At 42.9% G+C, this 26,028-nt stretch overlaps 1 protein-coding gene across 1 annotated transcript; it reads right to left on the minus strand.

Moving 5' to 3' along the window:
- Positions 1–271: 271 nt before the first annotated feature.
- Positions 272–23,335, minus strand: LOC107557169 (protein patched homolog 1-like). Its single transcript, XM_016240499.1, has 22 exons — positions 22,905–23,335; positions 21,234–21,426; positions 15,966–16,155; positions 15,799–15,868; positions 15,534–15,625; positions 13,271–13,466; positions 13,051–13,172; positions 12,225–12,372; positions 10,478–10,609; positions 10,214–10,369; positions 10,042–10,134; positions 9,799–9,924; positions 8,986–9,104; positions 8,148–8,887; positions 7,120–7,262; positions 6,847–7,027; positions 6,459–6,739; positions 5,232–5,369; positions 5,009–5,151; positions 1,152–1,542; positions 552–1,059; positions 272–416 (listed from the first exon to the last, which is right to left on the minus strand). The coding sequence occupies exons 1-22, from the start codon at positions 23,055–23,057 to the stop codon at positions 382–384; spliced, it is 4,350 nt and encodes a 1,449-aa protein (XP_016095985.1). The 5' UTR covers positions 23,058–23,335; the 3' UTR covers positions 272–381.
- Positions 23,336–26,028: the final 2,693 nt, after the last annotated feature.

Below are 26,028 nucleotides of genomic sequence, written 5' to 3' on the forward strand. Positions count from 1 at the left end.
AGCACATTTTATAATCTATACAATGGAGGGAACAAGGCCTCCAAATCCTCTTATACATCTTACTTTTACACGAGAGAATACACAAGTTATACAGCACATTTTAAAATAGTTTCCCTCTTTTTAGAATTAAAAAATATATATATGTATATATATATATGAATATATATATATATATATATATATGTATATATATATATATATATATATATATATATATTTATAAATGTCTAAGAAGACCATTTTAATAATTTTAAAATAAATCCTCTTGTCTGTGTGAGGTCTATGTACAGTTCAAAGAGATAAAAGACACCAGGCTGGGGTTGGGAACTTCCCAAAACAGCCAGAGATTCCAGACAAAGGGATGTGGGGGCTGGGAGCAGTCTAGCAATCTTTGGCTGCTTGGATCCATGCACCACCTGTAACACATGCAAAAGATAGAACATTGTTATGACCAGTACGGACAGCTGTCTGCTTTTTCATAATCTAAACTACATAAATGTCTAGTATTGGGATTTGAAATTTGAAAGCTATGAGAAGATCAGAGTCTTTACCTAGCGCCTGGTTAGCTTGATGCTGGTTTTTCTCTGTGGATTCCAGATCTTGAAGTTCCAAAGAGTCCCTCTTATAATGTGTAGCTTTCCCATATGTTTGAGAAGTCCTCTTAGAGTCGTCAAAAGAGTCTGACTCGTTATCCTCAAACCCCTCGTGCATGTAACCCTGGTATGACCCCGGCAAACTGGGGTGCACTGCCACTGTCACAGAGGCTGTTGCTGTAACCATGGTGATTGCATTGTTAGGACGCTGCAATGCTCCAGGGCTGTGGGCTGGGGCTGTAGTCCTGTTTTGCTGCTGCCCTCTCCCTGGTTGTGGCCCTAGGCCACACTGAGTAGTCCTACGAGGACAGTGGGTCCTGTCGCTAGGTAAATGTTGTCGCCTCTGCCCTTGGTACTCGTGTTTGTTGTCCCACTGTGTGATCTGTGAACTGACCGAGTTGACGGCATTCTGCTTGGTCTCGCTGTTCTGTCCTTTAGAGCTGTTTTCATTCAAAGGTTTCACCACCTTGGAGGCAAAAATAAGCACAAACCCATTATAAAAGTGCTCAAGAGGTACATCGCAAGCAGTTCTTCATTTTTTCTGTCAGGTCGACTTACTGTGAGCTTAGGGAAGCTGGGGTTCTTGCTGGCTTCAAGCAGGATATGAGAGGTTGGAGGTTGAGCTGGAGACGTGATGTATGCGCTTCTGTCACAGTACTTGTACTCCTCCTCGCCGATGCCAGAGGTGGTTGTAGTTTCAGAATAGTATTCGGAATCAGAAGTCTCGGAGAATGCCTGATGTGGTCCCTTGGGGATGTGCTCAGCGTAATACCCGTGGTGGTTCATAGGAGGAGGCGTGGGCTCAGGAGAGGGACTTTGCAAATGACTGGCATTGTTAGTGGTTATGACCTCAGCTGGGGGGCCCATGAGCGAAAGCAGTACCGGAAGTAGCACCAAACCATTCAGGATCCCCAACAATGTCAGTATGGCCAACACTGCAAAGAAGTATCTGCAGGCAAAAACACAAATGAAGAGAATATTAAAGTTAAAGGAGCCACCAAACATCCACAGCATGTTGAACCAAGATATGAGACAATAGGGTCACCATCTAGGAGATGAGTTCCTGTATGATGTTGCTTCCCCTCTTATCCATAATTTCTTTCCCTACATTTCCTCTCCCTGATTCCTCTCTCCTGGTGACCTGACAAAGCTGGAGAGAAATTCCTGGGTTCCATCTTCGTAACGAATACTAGCTCTCTCTCCCTCTGGGAGCCCTCATCTATCACCACTGCCCTGCCACTTCCTGAGGAAATGTGTTTACATTAGTGAACAGATTCTTTGCGTCATAAACACTCATCCCTCTCCATTGCTTTTCTCCCTCTGCTTTCTTCCCTCCCTCTGTCCTAAAAGCTGCCACTGCTGTTAATGTAATTTTCTCCTCAGAAACTTAATACCCCCTCTTATTGAGATCTCATTTCACCCTGACCAGGGCACGCCACCTTTATGTTTACGCTGAGCAGGCCAGGTCTTTGCTTTCTACCTTTTTCTTCCTCCTACTCTCTCTCCCTCCTCCTGGCCCTCAACAGACATACTGGACCAAGAGCTAATCACACAACACTAATGTTGAGATCTACTGAAAGGTATTTGATTCATGTGCAATAAACTCTTATTTGCTAAAAACCTGTAAAACTGACCCTAGAATCCATCAACACCAGTTTTTACAGTCAACAAGTATTCTGTGTGCAAAAGAAATTTGTTCCGTCAAATATCTCACTTATTAATCTCTCTCAAACTATTCTGATTAAGACCAAGACTAGCTATTTTGTCAGTGGAGGTGACTAAAGCTGAAACCTCAATCCAGTGCTGAAGAGCAGGAAACACCACCCTCCACCTCCAGAGCCAAGAACATGGAGGTCTGGTTGGCACAGGCGCAAGCGAGTCTGGTGGAGCAGTGAAGTGGTGCAGAGTATCTTAAGGTTGGAAGCAGCACCGAAAACGTATGTTTGAACGAAGGGGCCAAGGGAGAGGGTGGTGAATGAGGTTTCCCAGGCTTTAGCTCATGGGTGAGTGCTAGCAGTAAAGGCTAGAGAAGAGCTATAGTAATTTTGCTCTGTATACTGGCTTGCGTGTTAACATGTAGTGCTCACTAATCAGCTGCAGGGCTGTGAGGGTGTCTGCGCCTCTGTGCTTCAGCTCAGAGCACTGAGGGAGGGCTCTGATTCACCACAAGAAAGACAGTGCATGAGAAAATTAGAGAGCACTCCAGTTAAATGGTTACACTAAAAAGAGACAATTCAGCTGTGGTTCAGACTTTTGGAGGTAAGAAAAAGAGAAACAGAATCTGGAAGAAAAAGTTTGGAATGTTGGAACCTCCCACCCTCTGACCATTTTTGCTTCTGTCACATCTAAAAAAAAAACTTGGGTTTAAGAAAGAAAGAAAGAGCTTTATATCCAAAGATATATCTTTGGCATATCTGCTTGGAGCATTCCAGACACACAGTGGAAACTGCTGTCCGTTGACCTGTCTCCTCCAATGAGGCCATGTGTTTACTTTGGCTCTCTGAGAACCGTCAAACAAATGAATAAAAAAACCCTGTTAAAAAGATTACAGGTCTGACGGTCATCGCACCACTGAACCTCCATTTTGGATCTATTTTGGTTTTGTCTCTATCGCAGCTCCCTGAGGAACCAAGACCTGCACTGTATCACAGAGCCTCTGGTTTTAAAGACTATAATTACATATTTTCAGTCATTATGCACAGTCAGGGAGAGGTAATATTTAAATTGACCTCTAAAACCCAAATTTCCAAGGTGGCCTGTCGGGGTCTGTGCGTAAAACACAGCACTACCGGAGACTCCGGTCAGAATTATATGCCACATTTAGACCAGAGACTGAGCTATGCTATGGGTTTCTCAGATGGAGAGAAGCAAGCCTGCATTCATTTCCTCCACTCCTGCCTCCAACTTCTCTCATGTCTGTTTCATTAACATAGATGAATCAGACAGCTTAAGTGTGAACCATTTTCTTTCTCAGTCATCTCTTTCTACAGCGATGGCTAAAAACAGTTAGAAGAATCACTTTGATAGGAGTTCAAGAAAGGCACAATCATCCTTTCAACACAGTTTGTAATGTTCAGTGAAAACATGAAGGCTGTTTAAGAATGGGGGAAAAAATCAGACAAAGCAGCCAGCCATCTCTGGCTGCACTTACGTCCACCTTTTGTTAGTTAAAAGCACTCATTCTGTCTGACGGTCCTGTATACATGAAAAGATTGGAAAAAGGGCGCATGTTTATTTTACTAAGTCAACATTCCGAAAGTGGAGCGTGATTTATTTAAGGAGTAAAAAAGAAAAAAAGAAAAGCAAAAAAAAGGAAAAAAAAAAAAAAGACTAAACCATCCATGGGCCCTGCCTGGGTTAGACCTCCAGAGTAGATCTAGTGTTAGGAATTCTGTTGTTTATATAAACTGTAATCTTTTCCATTCCAAGTCAAGGGTTGGAAAGGGTGGCTCATTCTAAGAGGGGCCGCTGAGCTTGTTCTCCTGTTTATTCAGTGTCCCACAGCCAGGAGATGTTTACAGCAATATATTTATGCTACTCCCCAGCTAGAGGGCCAGACATCTTTCTCTCTTTCTCTCCGCATCTAAACAGGACCTCCCACCATGAATGCTCCAGTGCTGGCACACTGCTTGTACCAAATGGTTTGCTCCAATCCCCAACCCCCAATCTTTCCTCCAGCTTTACCACTGTCCTAAAGCAATCTGCTATAACAACCCCCTGCAGTTTCCTGGAGACCCAAACCACACTGCTCTTCCCCATTTCCAAATGATTCTTTGGTGCAAAAAGTGAGTGCTTGAAAAATTCTCAAGAGGCATATTTGTAATTTTCAACATGCAGCTATGTTTTACTGGATCCTCTAACTAAGCCATTTTTTATGTCATGGGTCTGTTTGAGGTGGATCTCAAGGTTGTGGTTTGCTTTCAGCAGAGCCTAGATCCAGATTTGAAAAACAAAATGCTTTTTGACATTTTTGCTTTCTGTGAAGCAGGCATTAAACCAGGCAGAAAAGCTGCCCAAATGCAGTGGCTAAAGGGAGTTCACAACCAAATGACTGGACAGTTGACATCCTCCCCACAATAAGTATGAGAGAAACTGTGAGCAAGTGTGTGCATGTTGAGTCACAGCGCAGTGGGTTGTATATTTACATGTTTACAAGCAGCTGCTGTACTCCCTTGATGTTTCCTCCATTTGTTGTGCATTCAAGCAGCTCAATGATGTTTGTAAGAGCGCTGTGGTGGTCTAAGGGGAGTTAACATCCAGACTGACAACACCAAGGTGATAGGAAGGCAAACGTTACCACCTGTACCCTACAGCCACATTGACAACTGTCTCTCTGCCTAAGGCCCACCACCATTTTGAAAGCCAGCATATGGGCCGACCTCAGAGACCCACCTTGAGAACTGTCAATCACTCACCTCATGATGAAGTCAAACTCCGAGCCGGCAAGCATGAGCACTCCCAGCAAAGTAGAGATGGCACCGTCAATCACAGGAGCGAACATATGCTCCATAGCCACGGCTGAACGAGTGTTCCTGTCCCCAATGGCAGTCAGGAAACCCTACAATGTGGAAAATAGAGAGAATGATTTTATTAGCAGAAATACAAATACTGATGAATTACTGTGCAATATGTTCTTACCAGTGCAATGTGTACGGTAAACTCCACCCCAATACCAACGGAGGCTATAAGGATGACAACAGGAATGGCACTCAGTTTGATACCAATTAGGCCCATGATGCCAAAAAGTTCCACAGTCATCATGGCCAAAATAAAAACCTGTTGAGTAGAAGAAAAGATTAGCATGTTAGTGGTTACATCACAATGAACTATGTATATGAAAATAGCACTACATGAATTACAATGCAGAAATGGGCCTCACTGGACCAATATCCTCTACATTTCACTGTCATCTGCCCTGAGTATCAGATTACATAATGGCTATTTCCTGGCCCCTCCCGTGTCTTCTCAATATCAGGGCTAGGGGAATGAGTGACACAATAAGATAAAAGAGCATAAGGACCATTCTACTCTCTCTTTCCTGGTGCAGTGTAGTCCTCAGTGCTTTTCTACACAGGAGAAACAGTTTTTCTATAAATTAAATAGGGCACTTGGTTAATTCTTTGCCCTGAAAACATTTGATGTTGGCAGGGGTTCCAATTTGGTTATGCTTAAATTGGAGATGGTAAACCCCATTTTACTGCGGCCACATATATAGGCTGTGAAACTGAAGAGGACAGAGACAGTTTTCAGTTAAAAAAAGCTAGGGCACTAAACTGTTTACTTTATAATTTAAATAAATGCCATAGGCATTTACACATATATGTGTCTGACATATTACAGCTAAACCAAGAATACATGTCAACCAAGGCAAATGGCCACTTCTAGTTTCCTTGCTTCTTCATGTTGAGCTGAGGACCCCACCAGCATGTGTGAAACGCCTCCTAGCCCCTGAACTAACTCACCCACCCACTACACCCAGTCCCTGATGGATGGGTTTAACAGGCCAAGGTCGTGACTGGGCAGATCCGTCCTGTCCCCAAATTTCTGGACAAAGGCAGTTGGAGGTAAAAGCCTTCAGGAGAGCTTTGCATTTCTTCTTTAAAAAGTCTTGCGGCACCCATTTGAATGACAAAAGTGATGAGGGGGAGAGTACTTATGTGTAGGACTGTGTGTGTGAATATGTGCGTATGCAAACAGCACCCGCTAGACAACCCGCCAAGGCCCTCCGCAGAAAACTGCCCTGGTAGCAAAGTTATTGAGCTGTGTTGAGGGGATCAGGGGGAGCAAGAGAAATAAGAGAATAGGGGAAGAGGCTAGAAAAAAGGGAGTTAGAAATGGATTAGGGTGAGAGGAAGGCAGACTTACAATGACGCCTGCAGTCCAGGGGTTAAGCAGGAGGATGGCGCACACCAGGAAGGTGCAGGCAAGCACTACGCTGATGGACAGCAAGAACCAGTGGCGCAGACCAATGTACTGTTCCCAAAACAAAAAGGGGTAGCCGTTGGGATAGTTCTGGATTCCCTGACGCATAAATTCCTCGCAGATTGTGCGCACACTCTCAATGGCTTCAATGAAGTCTGAGGCTTGTCTGAGGCCATTTAGGTAGAAAGGAAACTGAGCGAACTCTAGAGGCTCTGCTGCTGGGACTGAAAGAGAAAAGTAATGCTCTTAGACATGAACACACTTTTGAAACATGCATCCATAAATATGAATTTGACCACCTTGCTAATGTCATTGTCTTTGGTTTACTTACTGCGAAGGTTCTCCCCAGTGGTGTCATACTTATCATGGATCCACTCCCGAGGATGGGGGTAAAAGTTGGCTTGGGAGACAGCATAGCCTAGCGGATCATTACTGACCCATACTGTCAGGTAGATGTAAAAAACCTCTGGTGGAATCAGACCATCCTCATCCACCAGGCGACGAGATGTGAGCTTTAAAAGAAATGTGTAAAAGTAAGTTTTGGGATAGATGCAAAGTTTTGGAGGGGTATTTAAACTGAATGGTACAATAGTTGACCACACACCTGGCTGTAGTTGAAAGGGTCTTTTTTAGAGCCAGTTTGTATGAGAAGCTTGTATGCTAGTGCTCCATCCTCTGTACCATTGCGATAGCTGTCATAGGTGATTCTGCCAGCTTCCCAGTCAGCATCAAATGTAGCCTGCAGACCTACATGAAGCATGGACGTGTACAATTAGACCTACTGTGAGAAAGCTGTTCAAACCTTCCTACTTTTCTTTTCACAATTCAGTAAGCTATGACAGAGGATTGTTAAAATCGCTCCTCCCTTAGAGAAGGGGGCAAAAACTTTGGTCAGATTTAATGCCAATCCACACACACAAACAGGCATATAAACCAAAAGCCCCCCTCCCCTTTCTGGGTTCTCCATCTTTCTGCCTGGTGCTGAATAAATGTGTGTGGGCTGAATAAATAACCAGAGAAAGCCTTTCGCGCTCTCCAAATTACAAAGTCTGGCAACAGCTGAAAAACAGTTTCCACAACCATTCTGTAATTACAGAGATCTCCTCACAAGAACAGGAAATAGCATAGGGGAGAAAGAGAGAGTCTTTTAACTACCTCCAGTTTCCACAGCCTTTCAAAATAAATAGCTTCTTTTTAATTCGCTGGGTTTGAGTTATTGTGGATTCAGCTCACAGTAAAGTTCTCAATACAAACTAATGTAAGCAGAGAGGTCACAAACAATCTGAGATAACCCCTGACCCTCCCATAATCATCTCTATGACCAGGTGGGTGGAACACAAATGATGACAGAAGTGAACTTTCACTGACCTCTTTCTCTCACCTTTAGAGATAAGAGCATTTCCCACACAATGAATGAGCACAGCTGAACATTATAGTTTGTGTGGCATTTTTCACCATAGCTATGTTTCATATTTACTAATATTTTGTACATACTTACATATCTATCTATAAACAACACAATGATGCAAGACAAGTTATGGGCTGAATTTTCACACTTAGGGTTAGGCATGGTAGTAAAAGCTGTAGCCTTAGCAATCACCGCTAATGAAAAATAACTTATTGTGAACTTACCTTTGAGCCAATCCTGGAAGTAGTGCAGCCACATTCTGGGAAGCTTGTGATTGCTGTCCTTAACTACATATTTTACAGAGTTGAAGGCATTGTGAAGCTGTAGAAGCTGTCTTTGAGAACGGGCATAGTCAAAGCCATCCATGGTAACCAGGTACATGTTATAGAATGAGAAGTATTTAAACTGGGCAGTGATAAAGTCATACTCCTTTGTGTCTCTGGGGACAATATCAGTCAAGTAGAGTCCATCATGAACCATTGTGGTCCCATAGAGGCTGAGGCTCAGAAGAGCCACAAAAATGACGACCACCACAGTCTTAGTTTCGGGCTTCAGCAACAGAGGGGCATACTTTTCCCGTGCAAAGCTTGACAGATTCCAGCGAAAGAAGGGCAGAGGCACACACTCACGGCCCTCTTTGGGCTCCTCCACCTGGGCTAGAAGGTCTCGGGTGGAGCTGGAGGTGGTGAACAGCTGGGAGCTATAAGGGTCAGTGGTGGGAGTGGGTGTGGATAGGACCATGGATGGAGGACTGGTGGAGATCTGGGAAGTAGGTGGCAGAATGGTGACAATATGCTGACCGGCTGCATCACACTGGGTGAAAGCCTGCACAGTGGTGGTGATGTGGGTGCTGGTGGTTATAGTGGAGCCAGTGTAGGTGGGGGTGGCCGGAGCGTGCTGGTGGTTGTCGTTAGCATCCGAGAACTCCTGAGGCTGGATCTGGATCACCCGAGATGAACAGGGACTGGAAGAAAAAAAACAGAGAAATCCACATGTTAAGTACCAAAGGCTTTGGCATAATAAAAGGGCTGATATTAAGTAAGGACAGTGCATCTTAATTACCTGTAGAAACAGCACAGGATATCCAGTCTTTTGTCCTCCCGCCTGTGCAGGTCCAAGCTCAGAATGGCAGGGAAGATCAGCAGAACCATGGCAAAGTTAAAGACCACCACAATAGCCGCCTGAAATAAAGAGTAAGTGAGAAAGAGAGACTTCAGGATAAAGGCCAAGTCTTTTCGTTCATGAGTTCTACGCTGCCACCCGACTCCACAGCTGCTGTCTGAACTTGAGAAAAAAACACTCTGCATTCAAGATCCCTCGCTGTTTTAGTGCCTCGGATTGAATCCCAGAAAGTAAAATATACACCCTAAATCAACCCGCAACCCCTCCCCTATCACTCCACAAATAGTCAACAATCCAAGGAAAGGGGACTCCCAAGGTCACAGCAAGTCTGAGCAGAACCCCCACCCCCCACCAGCCTCAGACAGACATTATATTCTGTATCATTACAGTGCAGACCACCCAGGGTTAGCCTGGGGAGATCAGAGAAGCACAGTCTGATGGCTGGGTGATATACTGATATATTCACCCATCTCATTACCTCTCTCTCTCTCTGTATCCCCTCCCCACCTGAAAACCAGGCTGTGCCTTTAGTTGGATGAAGGGGTTTGACCATAAAATAAAGAGAGAAAGAATGCAAGAAAAAGAAACAACAAAGGCCATCCTCAGTTTAAATGAACTTTGACTGCTCATTTTATAAAGCCACCTTTCACTGCCCTTTTCAGATAGAGAAAGCTCCTGCCAGTCTTCCTGAGTGGGCATCACAGGGCGCAATGGTTTATGACATGTACTCACACACAAATTACACACTCATACCTGAAGTGAGAAGGCCCGGAGAGCAGGAATAGGCACTAGGGCAGCCATGAAAAAAGCAATCATGTTATTGATGGAGGTGAGAGCCACACTGGTGCCGGTTCTTCTTAGGCAGTCACCTGTCCTCTCCTATGGAGAGATATGGCAAATAATGAGCTGTGATCTTCAGAAACAACAACAGAAAGCCTAAGCAACATTTTAATTCCCCAGAAATCATGATCCAAAGCATGTTCATGAGATACGTGCCTTGAACGGGATGTTGGATCTGGTCTCTGTGAAGGAATGAGCCAGCAAAAACATGTCATCAACTCCAATGCCCAGGGCCAGGAATGGCAGCACCTGTGGAGGAACACACAGCTCTGTTACAGCCAAGCCCTGAGGCTGAGTGTGAATTTAAGATGTTTAGGTGTGTACTTACCTGCGTGGTGGCGGCATTGAAGGAAAGCCCTAGCAGCGAGCACAGTCCAAGTCCTGCAGCCACAGATAGAGCAACTAGAAGCACTCCTGCCAGCCCTACAGCACCCTGAGACTTAGCACAGTCCCAGCGCAGCATGGTCACGCATGCATATGCCAGCTGTGCATAGAGAGACACATGTAAGGGAATAGCTCCACACATATGGAGACACGCTCATCACATTTCCATTAGCCTTAACTAGAGTTGCCACAGTAATGGATGTCTTACCATGAGCAGATAACCACCTGCCACCCTGATTACACTGACGTCAGAGAAAGACTTCATGATGTCATTAAGAGTGGTGGTAGAGAAGGCGTAAACATTGGAGGAAGAGTTCTGAGAAATGCTCCCATGGACAACCTAGAAACAATCACAGTTTTAAACATTAATCCAGAGAATCCAACTACATGATTTACAGTATTTGGATTGGAAAGAGCATATATGCATGGGTCAAATCAAAGAGGCTTGTGACTGGCTGCAATTTAATCAATTTAGGCATGAGCAAAGTTGCTTAACCTAGCGTTGTGTTTTCAATGAACTTCTGCACTCATTGCGGAACAGAGCAAATCTTGAATTACTTTTCTGACAAGCCACACAAACATTCATTCTTCTGTGGGCCGTACCCTCATCCACCTCATATTTTATCCTAATAACACACAAACAAGATAGTACGAGACCTTATGAAGCTTGACAAGCAAGAAATAATGAGCACAGATGCCAGAGGGCAGAGGTCAGATGGATCAGATGAGATCACATGGTCTCTCAGGCTACTCCATCAGCACTATGAATGGCCAACAACCTTAAGGGGAAAGGAATACCTCTGCACTTTGTTTTTACAGTGCCCTATCCCCCCAACCTCCCCTGACTCCACTTCCTTTGCTCTTGCTCTCTTTTCTGAGGCAGTAGACATTACTGGAGGCTCTTCTCTCTCTGTAAAGGCCCCGATATACTTCAGTCGAAATGGAACGAACTGATGTGACGTCATTTAGAACAAAATCAGGCCAAAACTAAGTTAGTTTTGGGAGTTCGAAATGGCATGCCAAAGCAAGCTCTCCAGAAAAGATTGCTCCGGCTGCAAAACACCTTCAATACTACCACTGCTCTGTGGCAATTACATTATAGGTAGGTGTGTGCTGAGGATCCGCCTTCCTTTACATGGAGCACTTCTCTGGCTCATTTCATCAGTTGAGCCTGTCGAGGTAAGATCTCCATGGGAGAAAACATGAACACACTGGAGATCTGCTTTATAGTAGAAAATGAAGTTGTGCTTCTGATGAAAGGAGGCACTGACACTGATTTTCATGTTTGATACTGCAAAGCTGCTTGCTTTTAAGCAATGAAGTGCCATATAAATACATGTAACATGACTTTACTGGAGTGCTAATTTGCAGATTTCGTGCAAATATACCCATGTTGTTATGGTCAGATGCTTTTCTTATGCTTTCTTTAAAAACACTCTTTCTGTTCTCTCATTTTTGTTGCGTTTATGTTGTTACTGAGAGGAAAGCGTTGCAGCACATATTTACATATTCATCTAAACGTTGCCCTCTTCAGTGTGGGCGGCGTCGGGATGTTCAATAAGAGTATACCACTGCTCACATTTTTCGAACTTCGTTTTACCCCTAAATGAAGAACGAAAAAGAACTTTGCTGTGAGTATATCAGGGCCTTAATTCTCTCTCTCTCTCTTTCAGTGAACATGCTGGGTGTCAGTTATCACAAAAACAGCTTGTTCTTATAACTAGGAGTCTGTCAGTGGCCTCCTAGGAGGACTCCGTTTACTAGGCAGCTGAGGATTGATGGAATTCAGGCAGACGTTGCCATCCTCTGGTCTAAGGAAAACAACCCTTTTGCACCACTTGTGACCTCCTGCGCTCTTTTTACCTTTCCACCCCAGCTGGGCACCCTCCACAGTCACTGAAACCATTCAGACCTCACAAAGTGATGTGTGGGTGTATTATGAAACAGGAAATTACCTCAACGAACTTCCTCTGCCAGGACTCCAAGATGGCAGTGGCCTTGTCCTCATTCCAGTTGATGTCATGGATCTCATAGTCGTCTTTAAAGTGCTCATAGAGCTGTTTGGGACTCATGAGGAGGAACATGGTCTGAAGGGCCTCCGCACTATACGGGAAAATACAGAGGGCTGAGTGAGATCTGAACGTACAAACATGCGTGTGCAGATATCATTGTGTTGCCAAGTGATAATAAGGAGACCTTAATAGGGAGACAGTATAATAAAGGCTAGAATGATGTGTGTCGTCCCTCTCAGGCTTTATAAATCATTCTAACACTTCCACTGAGATTAGAACAATGCTAAAATACTGGGCAAAAGGCCAAAATACCGCTCTCTGCAGAGACTTTAATTTATTGCAGATTAAACTTCTGCATTGAAAATACACACCTATGAGATTGAATTACAGGTGTTAAATACTTTTGCTCTTGCTTTTAGTTTACCCACAATTTGTTTACTTTGTATCACATGTTCTTTTTTTCTGTTCAATGTGTTTTCATTTGTCTCCACTCTGCATTTCAGATCCGTCCATAGGTTATGTGGCTGTCCATCATGTTTAATTGGTCTTTCTTATACTGGGGTCAGAGGTGGAAACTGATCCCTCTTCATGTAAGGAATTCCTTGGATGTGTGAGGTTATTAGGAGTCAGAAAGATTCCTCCCTCTCTCCATCTCGGTCTCTTTCTGGTTTTCTCTCTTACTTTCTCTCTTGTCAGGGCCTCCTAAGAGAGGCCCACCCACATACCCCCTCCTCTTGCCTATCCTTCTTTCTTTCCCCCTCTTTCTCACCTCTGCAAGGCATTCTGGGAGTCCTTTACTCTTTCACCCAGGATCAACTCCTCCTGCCAGTGCATGAACTTCTTGGAGAAACCATGGCAACCACCCTGAAGTTCAGCAGCAATGTCAGGCACCTAAATAATACACAGACAACACATTTAACGCAAACGTGTAAATTCTACAGACTCATATTAATAAAACATTGTCATTTGCATTACAACACTTTGCTCACCTGCCGGGGGTCCTTATTAGGGGCACTGTGAGGGCAGTCGGTGTCATTGGGATCCAAGCATGGCCGGTTCATATAGGCGTGGCCCACCTGAGCTTTATCTAGCATCTCTCGGAAGCCCTCTAGAGATGTAAACTGGCTCAACTCCTCCATTAGCTTGAGGGGGTCCAGATTCATCCACTGAATGTCAGGCATGCCCCTGCGACAAGAGACACAATACACAACAAAACTGAGACATTTTAATTAAGTTAGCAGACTAAATGTGTCAATTCTATGACTTTTTCAAAGGATAGCATGCTTTTTCCAAGCAAACCCTTTTCCCCTTCCCTGCTGCTGCTTCTCCGAGCCTGCCGGCACCAGTCCCTCCCTGGTGGTGGCAGAATACAGATGCCGCATAAAGTAGCGTTTATTATCCTGTTACACGGAGGGGCATAATGTGCCGGCGGTCTACAGGCTGCTGTCTCTTAACTTTGTGCATCGAGTCATAATGATTACCTCTGCTTCTAAAACATCTTGATAAGGATGAAGGCGGGCAGTGGGAATGCTGAAAAGGGCTGTGCCGACTGTCTTGAATGCTGCTTTGAGCCCAGTGTTCTCAAACCCTTAGCCTGCAGGTTTTAATCTATCTTCTCTAACTCAGTGGGTATTGAGAGAGTGGACTGTTGTTTATTGATGTGCCAAAGACTAATTCTCTAGGTGTAGTGGAGTTACAGTTGGACTCTTTTAAAGTTCTGATTTACATTAGAAGACTTCAGCAGGGTGATTTTGAGAAACACCGATAACCTGAAAATTGCAAACTTTTGACATTATTTAATTATCATTATCAAAACTTTCCCAACCAAAAAATATGTAGCTAAAACATCCCAAGTAAAAATGCCATAGAACGCAGAGTGAGAGAGGGGCCTTTCACTGTGATGAGTATTTGTGGGTAAAGAAGAATAAAAGTGAATAGTGTCCTAACTGCAGGCCCAATCTCACTCTAATAACTCATGAAGAGCAGCTTCAAATAAAGCTGGTCCTCTCCCATTCCCACATACCAAGCGCCTTTGCTCCTGCTTGCAAAGAGAGTCTCCTTTATCTCCTATTTTTTGCTTGAGTGAACCGGCCTGGGCCCTTTTGTTTTTCCATAGATTGCTGCTCTTTGTTCCCTCAAGTTTTTTTTCTCCCTCACTCACTCTCTCTCCCTCCCTTTCTCTCTCTCTCTCTCTCTCTCTCTCTCACTCTTTTCCCTTTAGATGAAAAAAAAACAGCTGAACTGAAGCGGAAGCCTGGGAGGACATTAGCCTCAGCGGCTAACGCAGGCCCACTTCATACATATCCAAATAGAGAAAACAGGACAATATGTAACAATTTTTAAAGGGCACTCATGCTTCTCGGAAAACCCTGGTATTTGTGAACTTGGGCTGATGAAAGAGAAAAAAGTCTTTATGAGAAAATACAGAATCGGTTTAAGCCAACTGAAACCAATTTTGTCCTTCATGACATAGAATACAATATGACTTTAAATTTTTCACCAACAAAATATTAAAGAGATATTTTGGGTGGAAGTGTAAACTACAATGTCTAATTTCCACAGTTAATTTCACCCACTTTTTCCACCCTCTTTCTCTCTTTGGGCCCACGACTTGAATAATGCCCATTTTATTTGTTGGACAACTTACAACTCCAAGCCTGGGCGATTACCATGAGAATGCACAGTGTTACCCAGTGCTGACAAAGCCAGGCCCCCTCCAGGGCCCCCTCACTGATGGACACTCACTCGTAAACTGAAAGAATGCTTACCATTGTCTGACCCAAAGGCTCCCCTGCCCCCACCCTTCCCTCCTTCCCACCCAGTAGCAGTCATCTCTCTCCCTCCCTCTCTCTCACTGTCCCCTTTCCGTAAGGGCTTCTTCAGGCTGAGGGATTGGGTGGTGGGACAGGGGTGCAGGATTAGAAATTGTCCTGTAAAGCCCCTCTCGCCACACTGTTGACAGCTCAAGCCACACTGACGACGGAACCAGGCTTCAGCTTATCAACAGACTAAATAGAGCTTTTGCAAGGGGCTTGATGTCAGAGATTGTCGCAGCCAATGCCATTTTGGTTGAAGGTAAAGCCCAATTGTTATAGGAGCGTGTGTTAAATCAAGGAGGGTGGTCAAAAGTTTCAGAGTTACAGTTCAGGCACAGTCCCTTGTTGCATGGTTAATTCAGGTCTCTTGAGTTTAGACATGACTTCATTAGAGATATGTGGTTATATATTAATTAAGAATAAGCAGAATGCTTACGGTAAATAGGCAGAGCCTCCCTGCAACTTGGAGCCTTCCCAAAAGCAGTCCAAAGGAGTCACGATCATACAGGGGAAAAGCTTGTCAATCATCTGCAAATAAATTGAGTATAATCTTCGTTAAGGCAGATTTCATGGCACAGAACAAAAAAAATAGCAAGTTAAGTTGAATAAACACTATAATAACTGTCTGAAGCACGAAGCAAACAATAATAAGAAAATTATTATGAAGCAAGCCAAAAATTGCATAATAAAAACATGCTTACCCTCTCAATCATGACATTTTCTATAATTGGGACTCCGGATTTGAAGCAAATTTTATTAAGATCCCAAGATCTGTGGGTAGAAATTGTACAACCTCACATTAAAAGACTGACCCTCATATTTATAAGTGTCTGAAATTCCTTGTAATCCTGCTGGGGGTTGTACTCACTTTCCATAAAGAGACACTTGAACTTTACTGGCTGACAGAGCAGCCTCCAGGTGGAGCAGCAAACCCTCCTGGGTAAGAATATTGGTTCCTTCCTGCTTGGGTATCTGTATGAGCATTTGTGAGGTGAACACTGATTCCTCTCCCTGCTTCTCTTTTGTGTACCGTAGCTCCTTGCTCACCCGACTGCCAGCTGAGACAGAGAGACAACACGGTTTGATATTTTCAAACATTCAGAAAGGAGACACATTTATGGTCATGATGTTTTAATCCTTTTGACTATGGATAAAAACAAGTCAGAGGAACAATATAGTTTTATGTTAATTGTCACACTACAACAATTATTAAAAAACAACAACAACAACAACATTATCCTCAGTGAGAGGTTAATTTCATAATTAAACCCAAATTAAACACTCTACAGTTCTCATTCCCCTGTGTATATTCCAACTAACTCCAGAAACGGATGTGTGGATCACATTTGTGTCTTTAGCACACTTAAGACTGAAAATACTCCTTATGACATGGCCCACACATTCACACAAGGCTAATAAATAGGCTTTTGCACAAAATCCTCCAGAAATTCTCCAATGTGGCTGGCTAAAAAAACTGAAGGATAAAAACTGAAAAACTCTTTCCCCACCTAACTCCACACTGCTTAGCACAGACTGTGGTTCCTGATAGGAAGGTCGCTCAAAACGTTGGGTCTTGATCTACAGGTCACCATGCCTGATCCAAGATGTGAGCAGTAAATGTAAGGAGGGAGCAAGGCAGAAGAGCAGAGACAGAAATGCTGTTCATGTGGTATGTTGAGTCGGGATGAAAAGCATCAAAGAGTGCAGAGGAAACTCCGTAGTCCAGCCCCCTAATTAACAGAGGCGGTGATGAAAAGAGAACGCGGGGTATCTGCGGCCATGCCAAATGCACATGAAACGCACCGGCCCAGATCAGAGCCTGCCCGTCTGCCCCTCCACATCCCAATACATGATGACAAGCCTGCAGTGGCTGGCTGAGCCCACCGAGCCACTTTTTCTCCCCGGCACATCTCGCTGCCTGCCTCAGTTAATTGAGAGAGCGAGTGGGAGAGAACGAGACATAGAGAAACAGAAAGAGAGAAATACAGAGAGAAAGAGAGAGGGGTACTGTTCTTGTCAGGGGTAGCCCACAGCTTTGTAAGTGGCTTAGAGATCTTTTAAGAACAATCCTTTAACACACATGAAAGGTTTAGTTTAATGAAAGAAAATGCTGAACAGAAACAAAGAAATTGCACTGCAAATATAAATGCCATGTGACTTGCCCTGAAGCTTACAACTTGATGCATGCAAACATTCAGCCTCCTGGTTCCATTCATGCAGCTATCTGACATGCAGGTTACATAAACACATGACTTCAAAAAATGTGGCGGGTTAAATCTGAAGGCCGTTTCCATTTGCAAAATGCAAACACGTATTTGTGTCGATCTACAGACAGCATGTTCATATTTAATGTATTCAGGCATCTGCAGGAATTGAGCTCCAATCCTTGGGCCTGTAATTACAGGGCTGACAACCTCTGGAACTGCATCATGCGCTTAACCAACAACAAGTGAAATGCCAAACAAACTGATTAGGTCGAGAGAAAGAAAACGCTCTGATTTGGGGAAGAAAGTTGCTAAACTTTGAGAAGGGATGCATTCAGTTCATATGGCTATTCTTGAGTAATGGGGGCTGGAAGGCCGACCTGTGTGGGGCGGGGGGTGGAAACGGGGGGTTGAAGTAAACATTTTCAACAGACCCAGGTTGACTCTGGCCTTGTTTGTACTTTCTACTGGTGAGGTCTAAGTCTCGGCAGTTAGAGTTTATTTATGTAGCTGGGGTACTGCGGCTTGCTATTCACCTCCAATAATGCTTCATAGAGCTTTCTTTCTCTCAAATCCGGCACCAGGACTGGAAGACTGTGTATTTTCTAATGAATTATTGCATTTACCTTGCATTTCTTTTTTTGTTTAGATAACTGCTCCTAAAACTGAAAGGTCCACGTGTCTGTGTAAACCCTGGGCTTGTTGCTGGGTCCCTCAGTCTACATGAATGTGGACAAGGTCATTCATGCAATGTGTATATGTTCTTTATTCCTCTTTGTGGCTTCATACAACTCAAGTGCGCCTGCTACCCAGATATCCCTGCACACATTTGAGTAATGTTTGTACAGCTTGTCTGTGTACACACGTCTGTCAAGCACACCAAAATCGTGTCAAAACGGATGAGAAAAATTAAGTTACGACTGTATATGAATACATAAACATGTCCATCTGTTTGAAAAAGATTGCCGTTTGTTTAGCCCGGCACACATTTTTGCAATGACCGTTAAATGCCAACAATCCTTTTGGGAGGCCAGTATTACTCAAGCATATAATCGCATATCAAAGTCTGCTCTTTTGCCCCACACCGCAACTTGTCACTGACAAATCTTTCCTCATCCTTCACTCTAAAAAAGCTCAATCAAATATTAAAATCCACACAATTAAAACAAGATGTGGCACTGCTCGGTTTGGTGTCAGAAACCAGATGAAATAACTTGAGCTTCTTTGAAAACACAACTTTCTCAGTCTTTTCTCCCCCTCTATTAATTCTCCAAACAAATTCCCCTCTGCAATCCGACACTTCACATAAGGAGCAAACATGAAATCCAGAGTAATTTAAGGGTGTAGATGCTAGAATGTTTCTCCACTTACCAGCCCCCTAACCATCATACATTTCATTTTATCGCCTCTTTTTCCTGCCTCAAAATGCAAGATAAAAATCACTTTCCCAAGAATTAACCCATGACTTAAAGGGATAATTCGGCAAAATTTTGTCATAATTTATTTACCCTTGTGTTGTTTTAAACCTTTATGACTTACATTTATAAGTGGAACACAAAATAAGATATTTTAAAGAATGATTCAACTGTGTCTACGCAATGAAATTCAGTGGAGTCACTGACTTTCATTGTATGGACAAAAAAACAACAACAACAAAACGTTCTTCAAAAAAATAGAAGAAAGAAAGATGTTTGGAATGACTCATGGGTGAATAAATGACAATGTCATTTTTTGGGTGAACTAACACTTAAGTCTTAACTAAGACTAAAGACAACTATAATTTTGGAACAGCAAATCATCACTCTCTAGAATCTAGAATTTCAAACAATAAACCATAACTTGGTCACAGAGAGAATATAATTATACTAAACCATACATAAATTCACTAACATACAACGTTCACAGTCGGATATAAACATAGTGATGAATTTTATGCCAGGTTGGATAAATATCTCTACATTCTGACTTCTTCGATGGCTCCTACTGTTTATAAAAGGTTTTTGTGGCACAACACCCAAAACACACAGTATACTTAACAGGGTGCCTAAACTGGATTACTAAATTGTTGGTTTGTTTTTACAAGGCATCTAAACACGAGGTTGCTGCTTTTCGCACATCATTCGATGGAAGGCGGAAGTAATTACGGGTGGCCCGGATGGTCCGTGAGGACATGGACACTTGGTGGCCTGGGTGACATTTGGGTGGGGGCTAGAGCAGAGTTGAAGGTGGGACCGTCACCACCTCAGGGGTAATGAGGAAGCATATGCTCCAAAATGCACAGCTGGGCAAGTGTGAGATCCAAAGGCCCTGACTGTTTTGCTATTCTTTATAGCTCCCCCACACACAACAGATTTGAATTTTTGTGACAAAAAGGTTGCCACATTTAAAATGTAACAGGTCTATCCTTAAAAATTGTTGAAATGGAGCCATACCTATGCCACATTCATTTTGTAATAAAATGTTTTGGCTTGCCAAGTCATTGGAAAGCCCTCTTGATATATGCAACTATTTAGTAATCGCTAACAGCACCAGGGACCTTCTTACATTCTTAAAATCACAAGACCCATTATAAACCTCTTTTGTTGGTCGCTGTGACTTTTTATGTGTATGTGTGCAGAAGTGAATGTGTGTGCCTGTGTGTGAGAACTAACCTCGCCTTGTTACCATACCACTTACTCCCCATTCAGCCCAGAGCAGCTTTGTCAATGGGCTATTGGGGGAAACAACGCAGGCAGAAACTTTAGAAACACAGGACTGCCTCTTAAAGGCACAGCGTTCCTTTTCAGCACTTTGGCGTTTCACTCCAGGAGCCCCATGCTTTATGCCTGCCTTACATTAAAACACAAATTTCACTGACAACTCCCTTTCCTTAACTCCAGCTAACGTTTCCACCAGAGAGCATCTGTTCATATATCACCTCCTTTACAGATCTGAATATTTCATAAGTAATTATAAACTTGTTTCAACATCATAGACAAAAATATACCTTTCAGCAAGTCAGAAAGCATTTTTTTGACTATGCTATTGTGAAAAAGCATATACAGTTATGTATAAAAGGTCCCACCATTTTTCTGAATCAAACCAATGCTAAGCTACCATGAACATGTTATATTTTCAAGTCAAACCACTAAAGTACAAAAAAACGATACCTGATGTACTTGTGCATGAGTGTGTGCACGTTGTGTGTGTGAGTGTGAAACAGGTGGGTAAACTTCAGCTGTATTCACTTTTTTTTTTTTTTGGCAAAGGGGGTGCCTTTATTGTTGAATGGAATCCAAGAATAGTGAGGGACCACACAGCGAGCACGAGGGGGAGGGTCAGCACCTCAAAGATGGCTAACAATTCACACACAGCCCATCTGTGCAGGGGATCAGCAGTGTGGCGAAAGCCTAGGGGGCTTAGAAGGAATTTGGCAGTGTGAAAACCAAATAAAGCTGCCTGAAAATGCACAGATAAGTGAGGTGCACGGAAAGGACGTCAAACGGGAAAGGGAGAAAAAGAAAAACGTCAAGTGCAGCACCCACCGCAAACAATATAGGCTGATGGGGAGAGAACAAGAGAAGGCTTGCATGCGCTAGGAAAAAGAATGCTACGTGTGCATGACAGGAGATATGGAATTCCAGAGGCCACGGTCTATGTCCGCTCAAAGATCCGGAGACTTCATATCAGAAGCCCACACAAGGTCTGGGTCTATATCGCCCAACAACTGCACCACAATCACATTTTCAATCGGTTAAGTTAGCTAAGCTTAGTTAAGCTAAGCAAAGGCAGTCAACTTGTTTGGGAGAGAGTTCTAAAATTGAGAGGTCTATTCTAACCCTATGCAAAGTGATACAGCTCACAAATAACTTGCTCCTTCAGAACTCCTCACCAATCAGCCCCAGAAATAAAACCACTCAGCGCAGAAGCAAAACATGAAAGCTTGGACTCACCTTCCACCCATAGTTTCTCAATGTCCGTTTCAATGGCAGCGACCCGCAAACCAACAGACAGGGCTCCGAACACAAGAAGTCCAATGAAAAGGACTTTTCCACAGTGTCGCTGGATTTGACAGCCCAGAGAAAAGAGAAAAGCCTGGAACGTCGCCCGAATCCACAGTGGCGCTTTCTGTCCCACAGCTTTCCCCTGAGACACAAGAGAGGAACACTTATTCACATGTACAGTGATGCTATTTCAGATCAGTTGTAACACACGGTGCCCTGCCAGGATAGTGAACCGTCCTGACAACACATGAATCAACATTTACTAGTCAGGTTATTTACATTTTACATTTTTAAGACAAATGAGACACTAAATGAGTAGAGAATGAACAAAAACTCCGCAAAATAATATGTTAATTATTTTAAGATTCAGTTAAAATACCACTGAGACAAATTCAGAATTCAGTTTGCTTATTAATCCAACCTAACTTATAATAAACACTAAAATCCAACCAGCTTCATTCGTGGTAACTTGACATGAGATAGACAACTTCATAGGTTTGTTAAAATGTTTTCTGTTAAAATCTCCATCCATTTAAATTGTTGCAATTATTTTTTTGTGTGTGTCAATTGTACTTAATTTGAAATTTTCTTTGTCATAATTCAATTCAAAGTTCTAAGAAGTTCAAAGAATTCGTTTTCAAGTTCAGTGGGTTTAAACTGCTTAGAGTATTAAAGTACTTTGTCCAAACATCTCACAGGCCTGAGGTTTCTCATCTGGTCTGGATTTGGTGCTCATCTCTTTATTAAAGAAGATGGGTTTATTCAAATTATCAGTGTTAACAATCTATCGTACAACATTACAACTATATAAAAGCTCCTTAAAAGCTTTAGCCTTAAAACGTAGAATGTTAAAACACATGGGATCATGTAACCTCAGCTAAAAGCTGTCAAAACATGCCTTGCTATAAACTATAACAGTTTCAAGATACTTGGTTCTTCTGTTATCACACAGCAGCATGTTACACGGAAAGTGAATTTGTAAGCATTTCTGGCAGGCTGAAACAGAAAAGCAAACACGTTTATAAGCAATTTGATCAAAAATGTAGATTCATCAGGCTTTGCAACTACCTCACAGGTTTCCTTTAACTGGCTGTCCTAGCTGCAGTAGCCTATAAGTGGACATGTTTTGGTTTCACTCATGGGAGTTTTGACACATAGCCAATCGTTCATGCGCTTCACTGATGCTTTGTCAGATCAAACTTAATCAGTGAATTCCTCAGCATTGTCAAACAAACACGCTATATTGTATCGAGACCAACCAGACTGAACACTGAGGCGGCATTAGGGACGAATTAAAAGCGAAAAAGACTGAAAATGAATGAGCTAAATGAATGAAGACTCGGCTTTCATTCATAGAAGTCGCTGTCCACACTCATATTTAGCGTTGTTTACTCTCCTCCTAAAACAATTTCAGATGCATATGTAGACTGTTGATCAGCTCCTTCTCACTAGCTTAAAAAAAGAGAGTAGCCTAAATTCCCTCCAACACTTCTAAAACTAGGCTAAAGAAAGTCCTTAAAAGTTCCCTGGCTCCCTGAAATATAAATATATTGCACCACGGACACGAAGAACAACAACGTAGTTTGTGTGTATATATTCCACCGGGAAAGCGTTTGTCACCTTGGAAATCTGTTTTAACGCAAAAGCGGCATAGCAGTAACTGGGTCTCCGGAGGAGATCAGAGTTCACAGGCGGCGGAGAGCGTGTGTAACTTGGGGGTAAATCTCCAAACACACCACCGGCCGGTCCCGGGTCTCTGGGATCCGAGGCCATAGTCCAAACGGGAGGCAGAAGAAGCGCTGAAGAAAGTTAAAGGCAAACGCGGCGCGTTAAGCAGAGGCGATAATAATAATAATCCAAGATTCGCGACACGCGCGTCCACCGGGTTCAACTTTAAGAAATATTCTCTAGTCTTTCCTTGAGCCAAAGTCTTCCAACTCCATCCCAACATTATGTGCTCGAATCCGTATAGATCCTTCGGTCTTCATTCGTCCAGCTATAGCGCGTAACTCGTTTTAAAGCAGAAGAAAGTGGCGAGCGGATTCCGCCAGTCTACCTCTGATCCTGTTGCAGTAACATTTGGAGAGGTAGCCCCTTTGCAAACCCTGAAAAGGGTGGTTTGATGGAAAAGTGCTCTGGTTCTCATTGGCCGAGGAAGAGGCAAATTACTTAGCAAACATCTCCTATTATTAGCTGCTAAGCAACAGCTCTCCAAAGTGGAGAGAGAGGGAGACCACCCAGGCAGGCAGCCCCTCACATCAGCGCCGGGAGGGGGAAGTGCTAGAGGAGCTCTTTCACTGCACTGCTGCTCCGCTCTGCACATTCCCAATAGCCTCCGCTCGTATTTTAACACGCTATCACACAGGCCATCTATTGATACTACAGCCACACATTTCTTTTATGCTGACAGTCGGATGAGAGGGAGACTTTACAAATTAATCTGCTCTGGCCTCATAAACATTTTATAAAGCCAAAAAAATAGCATTCAATTACAAAAAAACATAAATAAAAGTAATTATGAATAAAATATCAAATACAACAACAATAAATATACAATAATAAAGATTAACAAAATGCACTGATTTCATGATTTTGAAAACAACAAAATAGCTAGAATAAAAAAAAAAGAATACATATCCTTTGCTGAGCTTGTCAAACAAAGCAATTAATGCCACATGGAATTCCACATTTTCCTTGCATTTCTTGTGTGCTATAAGATACACTCAGGACTTTGCACAATAATTTCTATTTCTACTCAAATTCAAAATGGTTAAATAAATAATAAACAAACAGAAACAAAACAAACCACAAGTACAACAAGCAATGCACATTGTGACTTAGGCACCACTTTGGTTTTACTTAACAATTTAAGACGACAATTACATTTGTCATTCTTTGATAGATCTGCCCGCAGTAGATGACCCCAGGTTTAGGATAATGGTTTTAGATATTGCATAAATGGCAGGGTCAAGTCCATTTCAAGGCTACTCCTAGTGATATACTTATCAAGATTGTCCGTGATGATTGGTCCAGACTCCAGTTATAAATGGGTCATATGAGACTCATTCAATTCAGTCATACAGTACAGTAATGCACAGATTTTGTGGACCTAGGCATACTGATGCAATTCATTTAATCTCTTAAAAAAACACGCACATTAAATCTCAACATTTACAAAGCTCAAAATGTGCATTATATACAGATAATTTAAACACATTATACAGAGGTTCATATGAAGCTACAGTACAGTAGAGTTCAAAGGCTTTTGTAAAAAACTATAATCACCATATAACACTGACCAACCTATTCCACCTGTCATTTGATGATTATTGACCTTAATACGATTGAAGTCAAGATATTACTTCAAATTCAGATTTCTTACAATAAAGAACTATTGGGAACGCACAAGGGCACGCATGCCTGTATACTATGGCAGCACTGAGCACATTTCTCGAAATTGTTTAATTTGATGAGGGTAAGGGCAGCTGGGAATGGGAGCTAATATGGAATCTGAAGAATTGCTCCATGCAGTAGGGGGCCCCTTTAAGCCTAACAAACTGAGGGAGGTCCGAGCCGAGGTCTAGAGGCCTTGGATAAATAAACTAGGGAGATGACCATGCGCTGTCCAAAAATCTGCCATCACACAGCCCCTGAACATAAACGGCCACAACCCATCCCTGCTTGTGTAAAGGTAAGCTCCAAAAGAACGAAGCACGGCTATCAAACGACAGCTGAGAGGCTCCGCGGGTGAAGATGTGTTTATTTTCCCCAAAAGCTTCAGGGCTGAATTTATTTATCTTATGAAGGCATCGGCACCATGAACGAATTACTTTGAAACCACCAACACCATTCAAATTGCTTGTAGATGTTACTACACGTTGAGTGAAGTTAACCTGTGGCAAATTCAATTGAATGGGTATGATTTGGAAAGGCACACACATCTTAATAAAAGGTCTAACAGCTAATAATGCATATCAGAGCAAAAACCAAGCCCTGAGGTCAAAAGAACTGCCTGTAGAGCTCAGAAACAGGTTTGTGTCAAGCCACACATCTGGGGAAGAGTTCAGAAAAAAGATCTGCTTCATTGAAGGGTCACAGAAGCATGTAGTCTCTGTTACCCTTAATGGAAGAAGTTTGAAACAACCAGGACTCTTCCTAGAGCTGGCCTCCTGGCCAAACTGAGCAATTGATGGAGAAGGGTCTTGGTTAGAGTGGTGACCAAGAACATGATGGTCACTCTAGTTGAGCTCCATGATCATATATGCAGATGGGAGAAATCTAGAGAAGGACAAATATCACTGCAACACTCCACCGATCTGGGCTTTATGTCGGAGTGGCCAGACTCAATCTTCTCCTCAGTGAAGACAAATGAAAACACACTTGGATTTTGCATAAAAACACCTAAAGGACTCTGAGAAACAAGAGTCCCTGGTCTGATGAATCTCAATTCCAAGCATCATGTTTGAAGGAAACCAGGCATTGCTCATCACCTGAAGAGTACCACCTCAAAAGTAAAGTGTGCTGGTAGCAGCCTCATGCTGTGGGGCTGTTTTTCAGTGGCAGGAACCGAGGTACTCGTCAGAGTAGAAGATAAGCGCAATGAACCAAAATATTGAGTTAGCCTTAATGAAAACCCAGTCCAGAGCATTTAGAACCTCAGACTGGGCAGAAGGTTCACCTTCCAACAGGACAACGAACCTAAGCACACAGCAAGAGTGGCTTATAGACAACTGTGTGAATGTCC

Source organism: Sinocyclocheilus grahami, unplaced genomic scaffold (assembly GCF_001515645.1).
Source record: "Sinocyclocheilus grahami isolate Dianchi unplaced genomic scaffold, SAMN03320097.WGS_v1.1 scaffold21.1, whole genome shotgun sequence".
Lineage (NCBI taxonomy): Eukaryota > Metazoa > Chordata > Actinopteri > Cypriniformes > Cyprinidae > Sinocyclocheilus > Sinocyclocheilus grahami.

Bases quoted from the DNA above. Each gene is read 5' to 3' on its own strand.
- LOC107557169 (XM_016240499.1), bottom strand. From the start codon at position 23,057: ATGGCCTCGGATCCCAGAGACCCGGGACCGGCCGGTGGTGTGTTTGGA. The intron at 13,173-13,270 runs GTGAGCAAAGTG...TGTATTATTTAG, and splicing joins CTAATAAGGACCCCCGGCAG to GTGCCTGACATTGCTGCTGA. The intron at 7,028-7,119 runs GTGTGTGGTCAA...TTTCTTTTAAAG, and splicing joins ACCCTTTCAACTACAGCCAG to CTCACATCTCGTCGCCTGGT.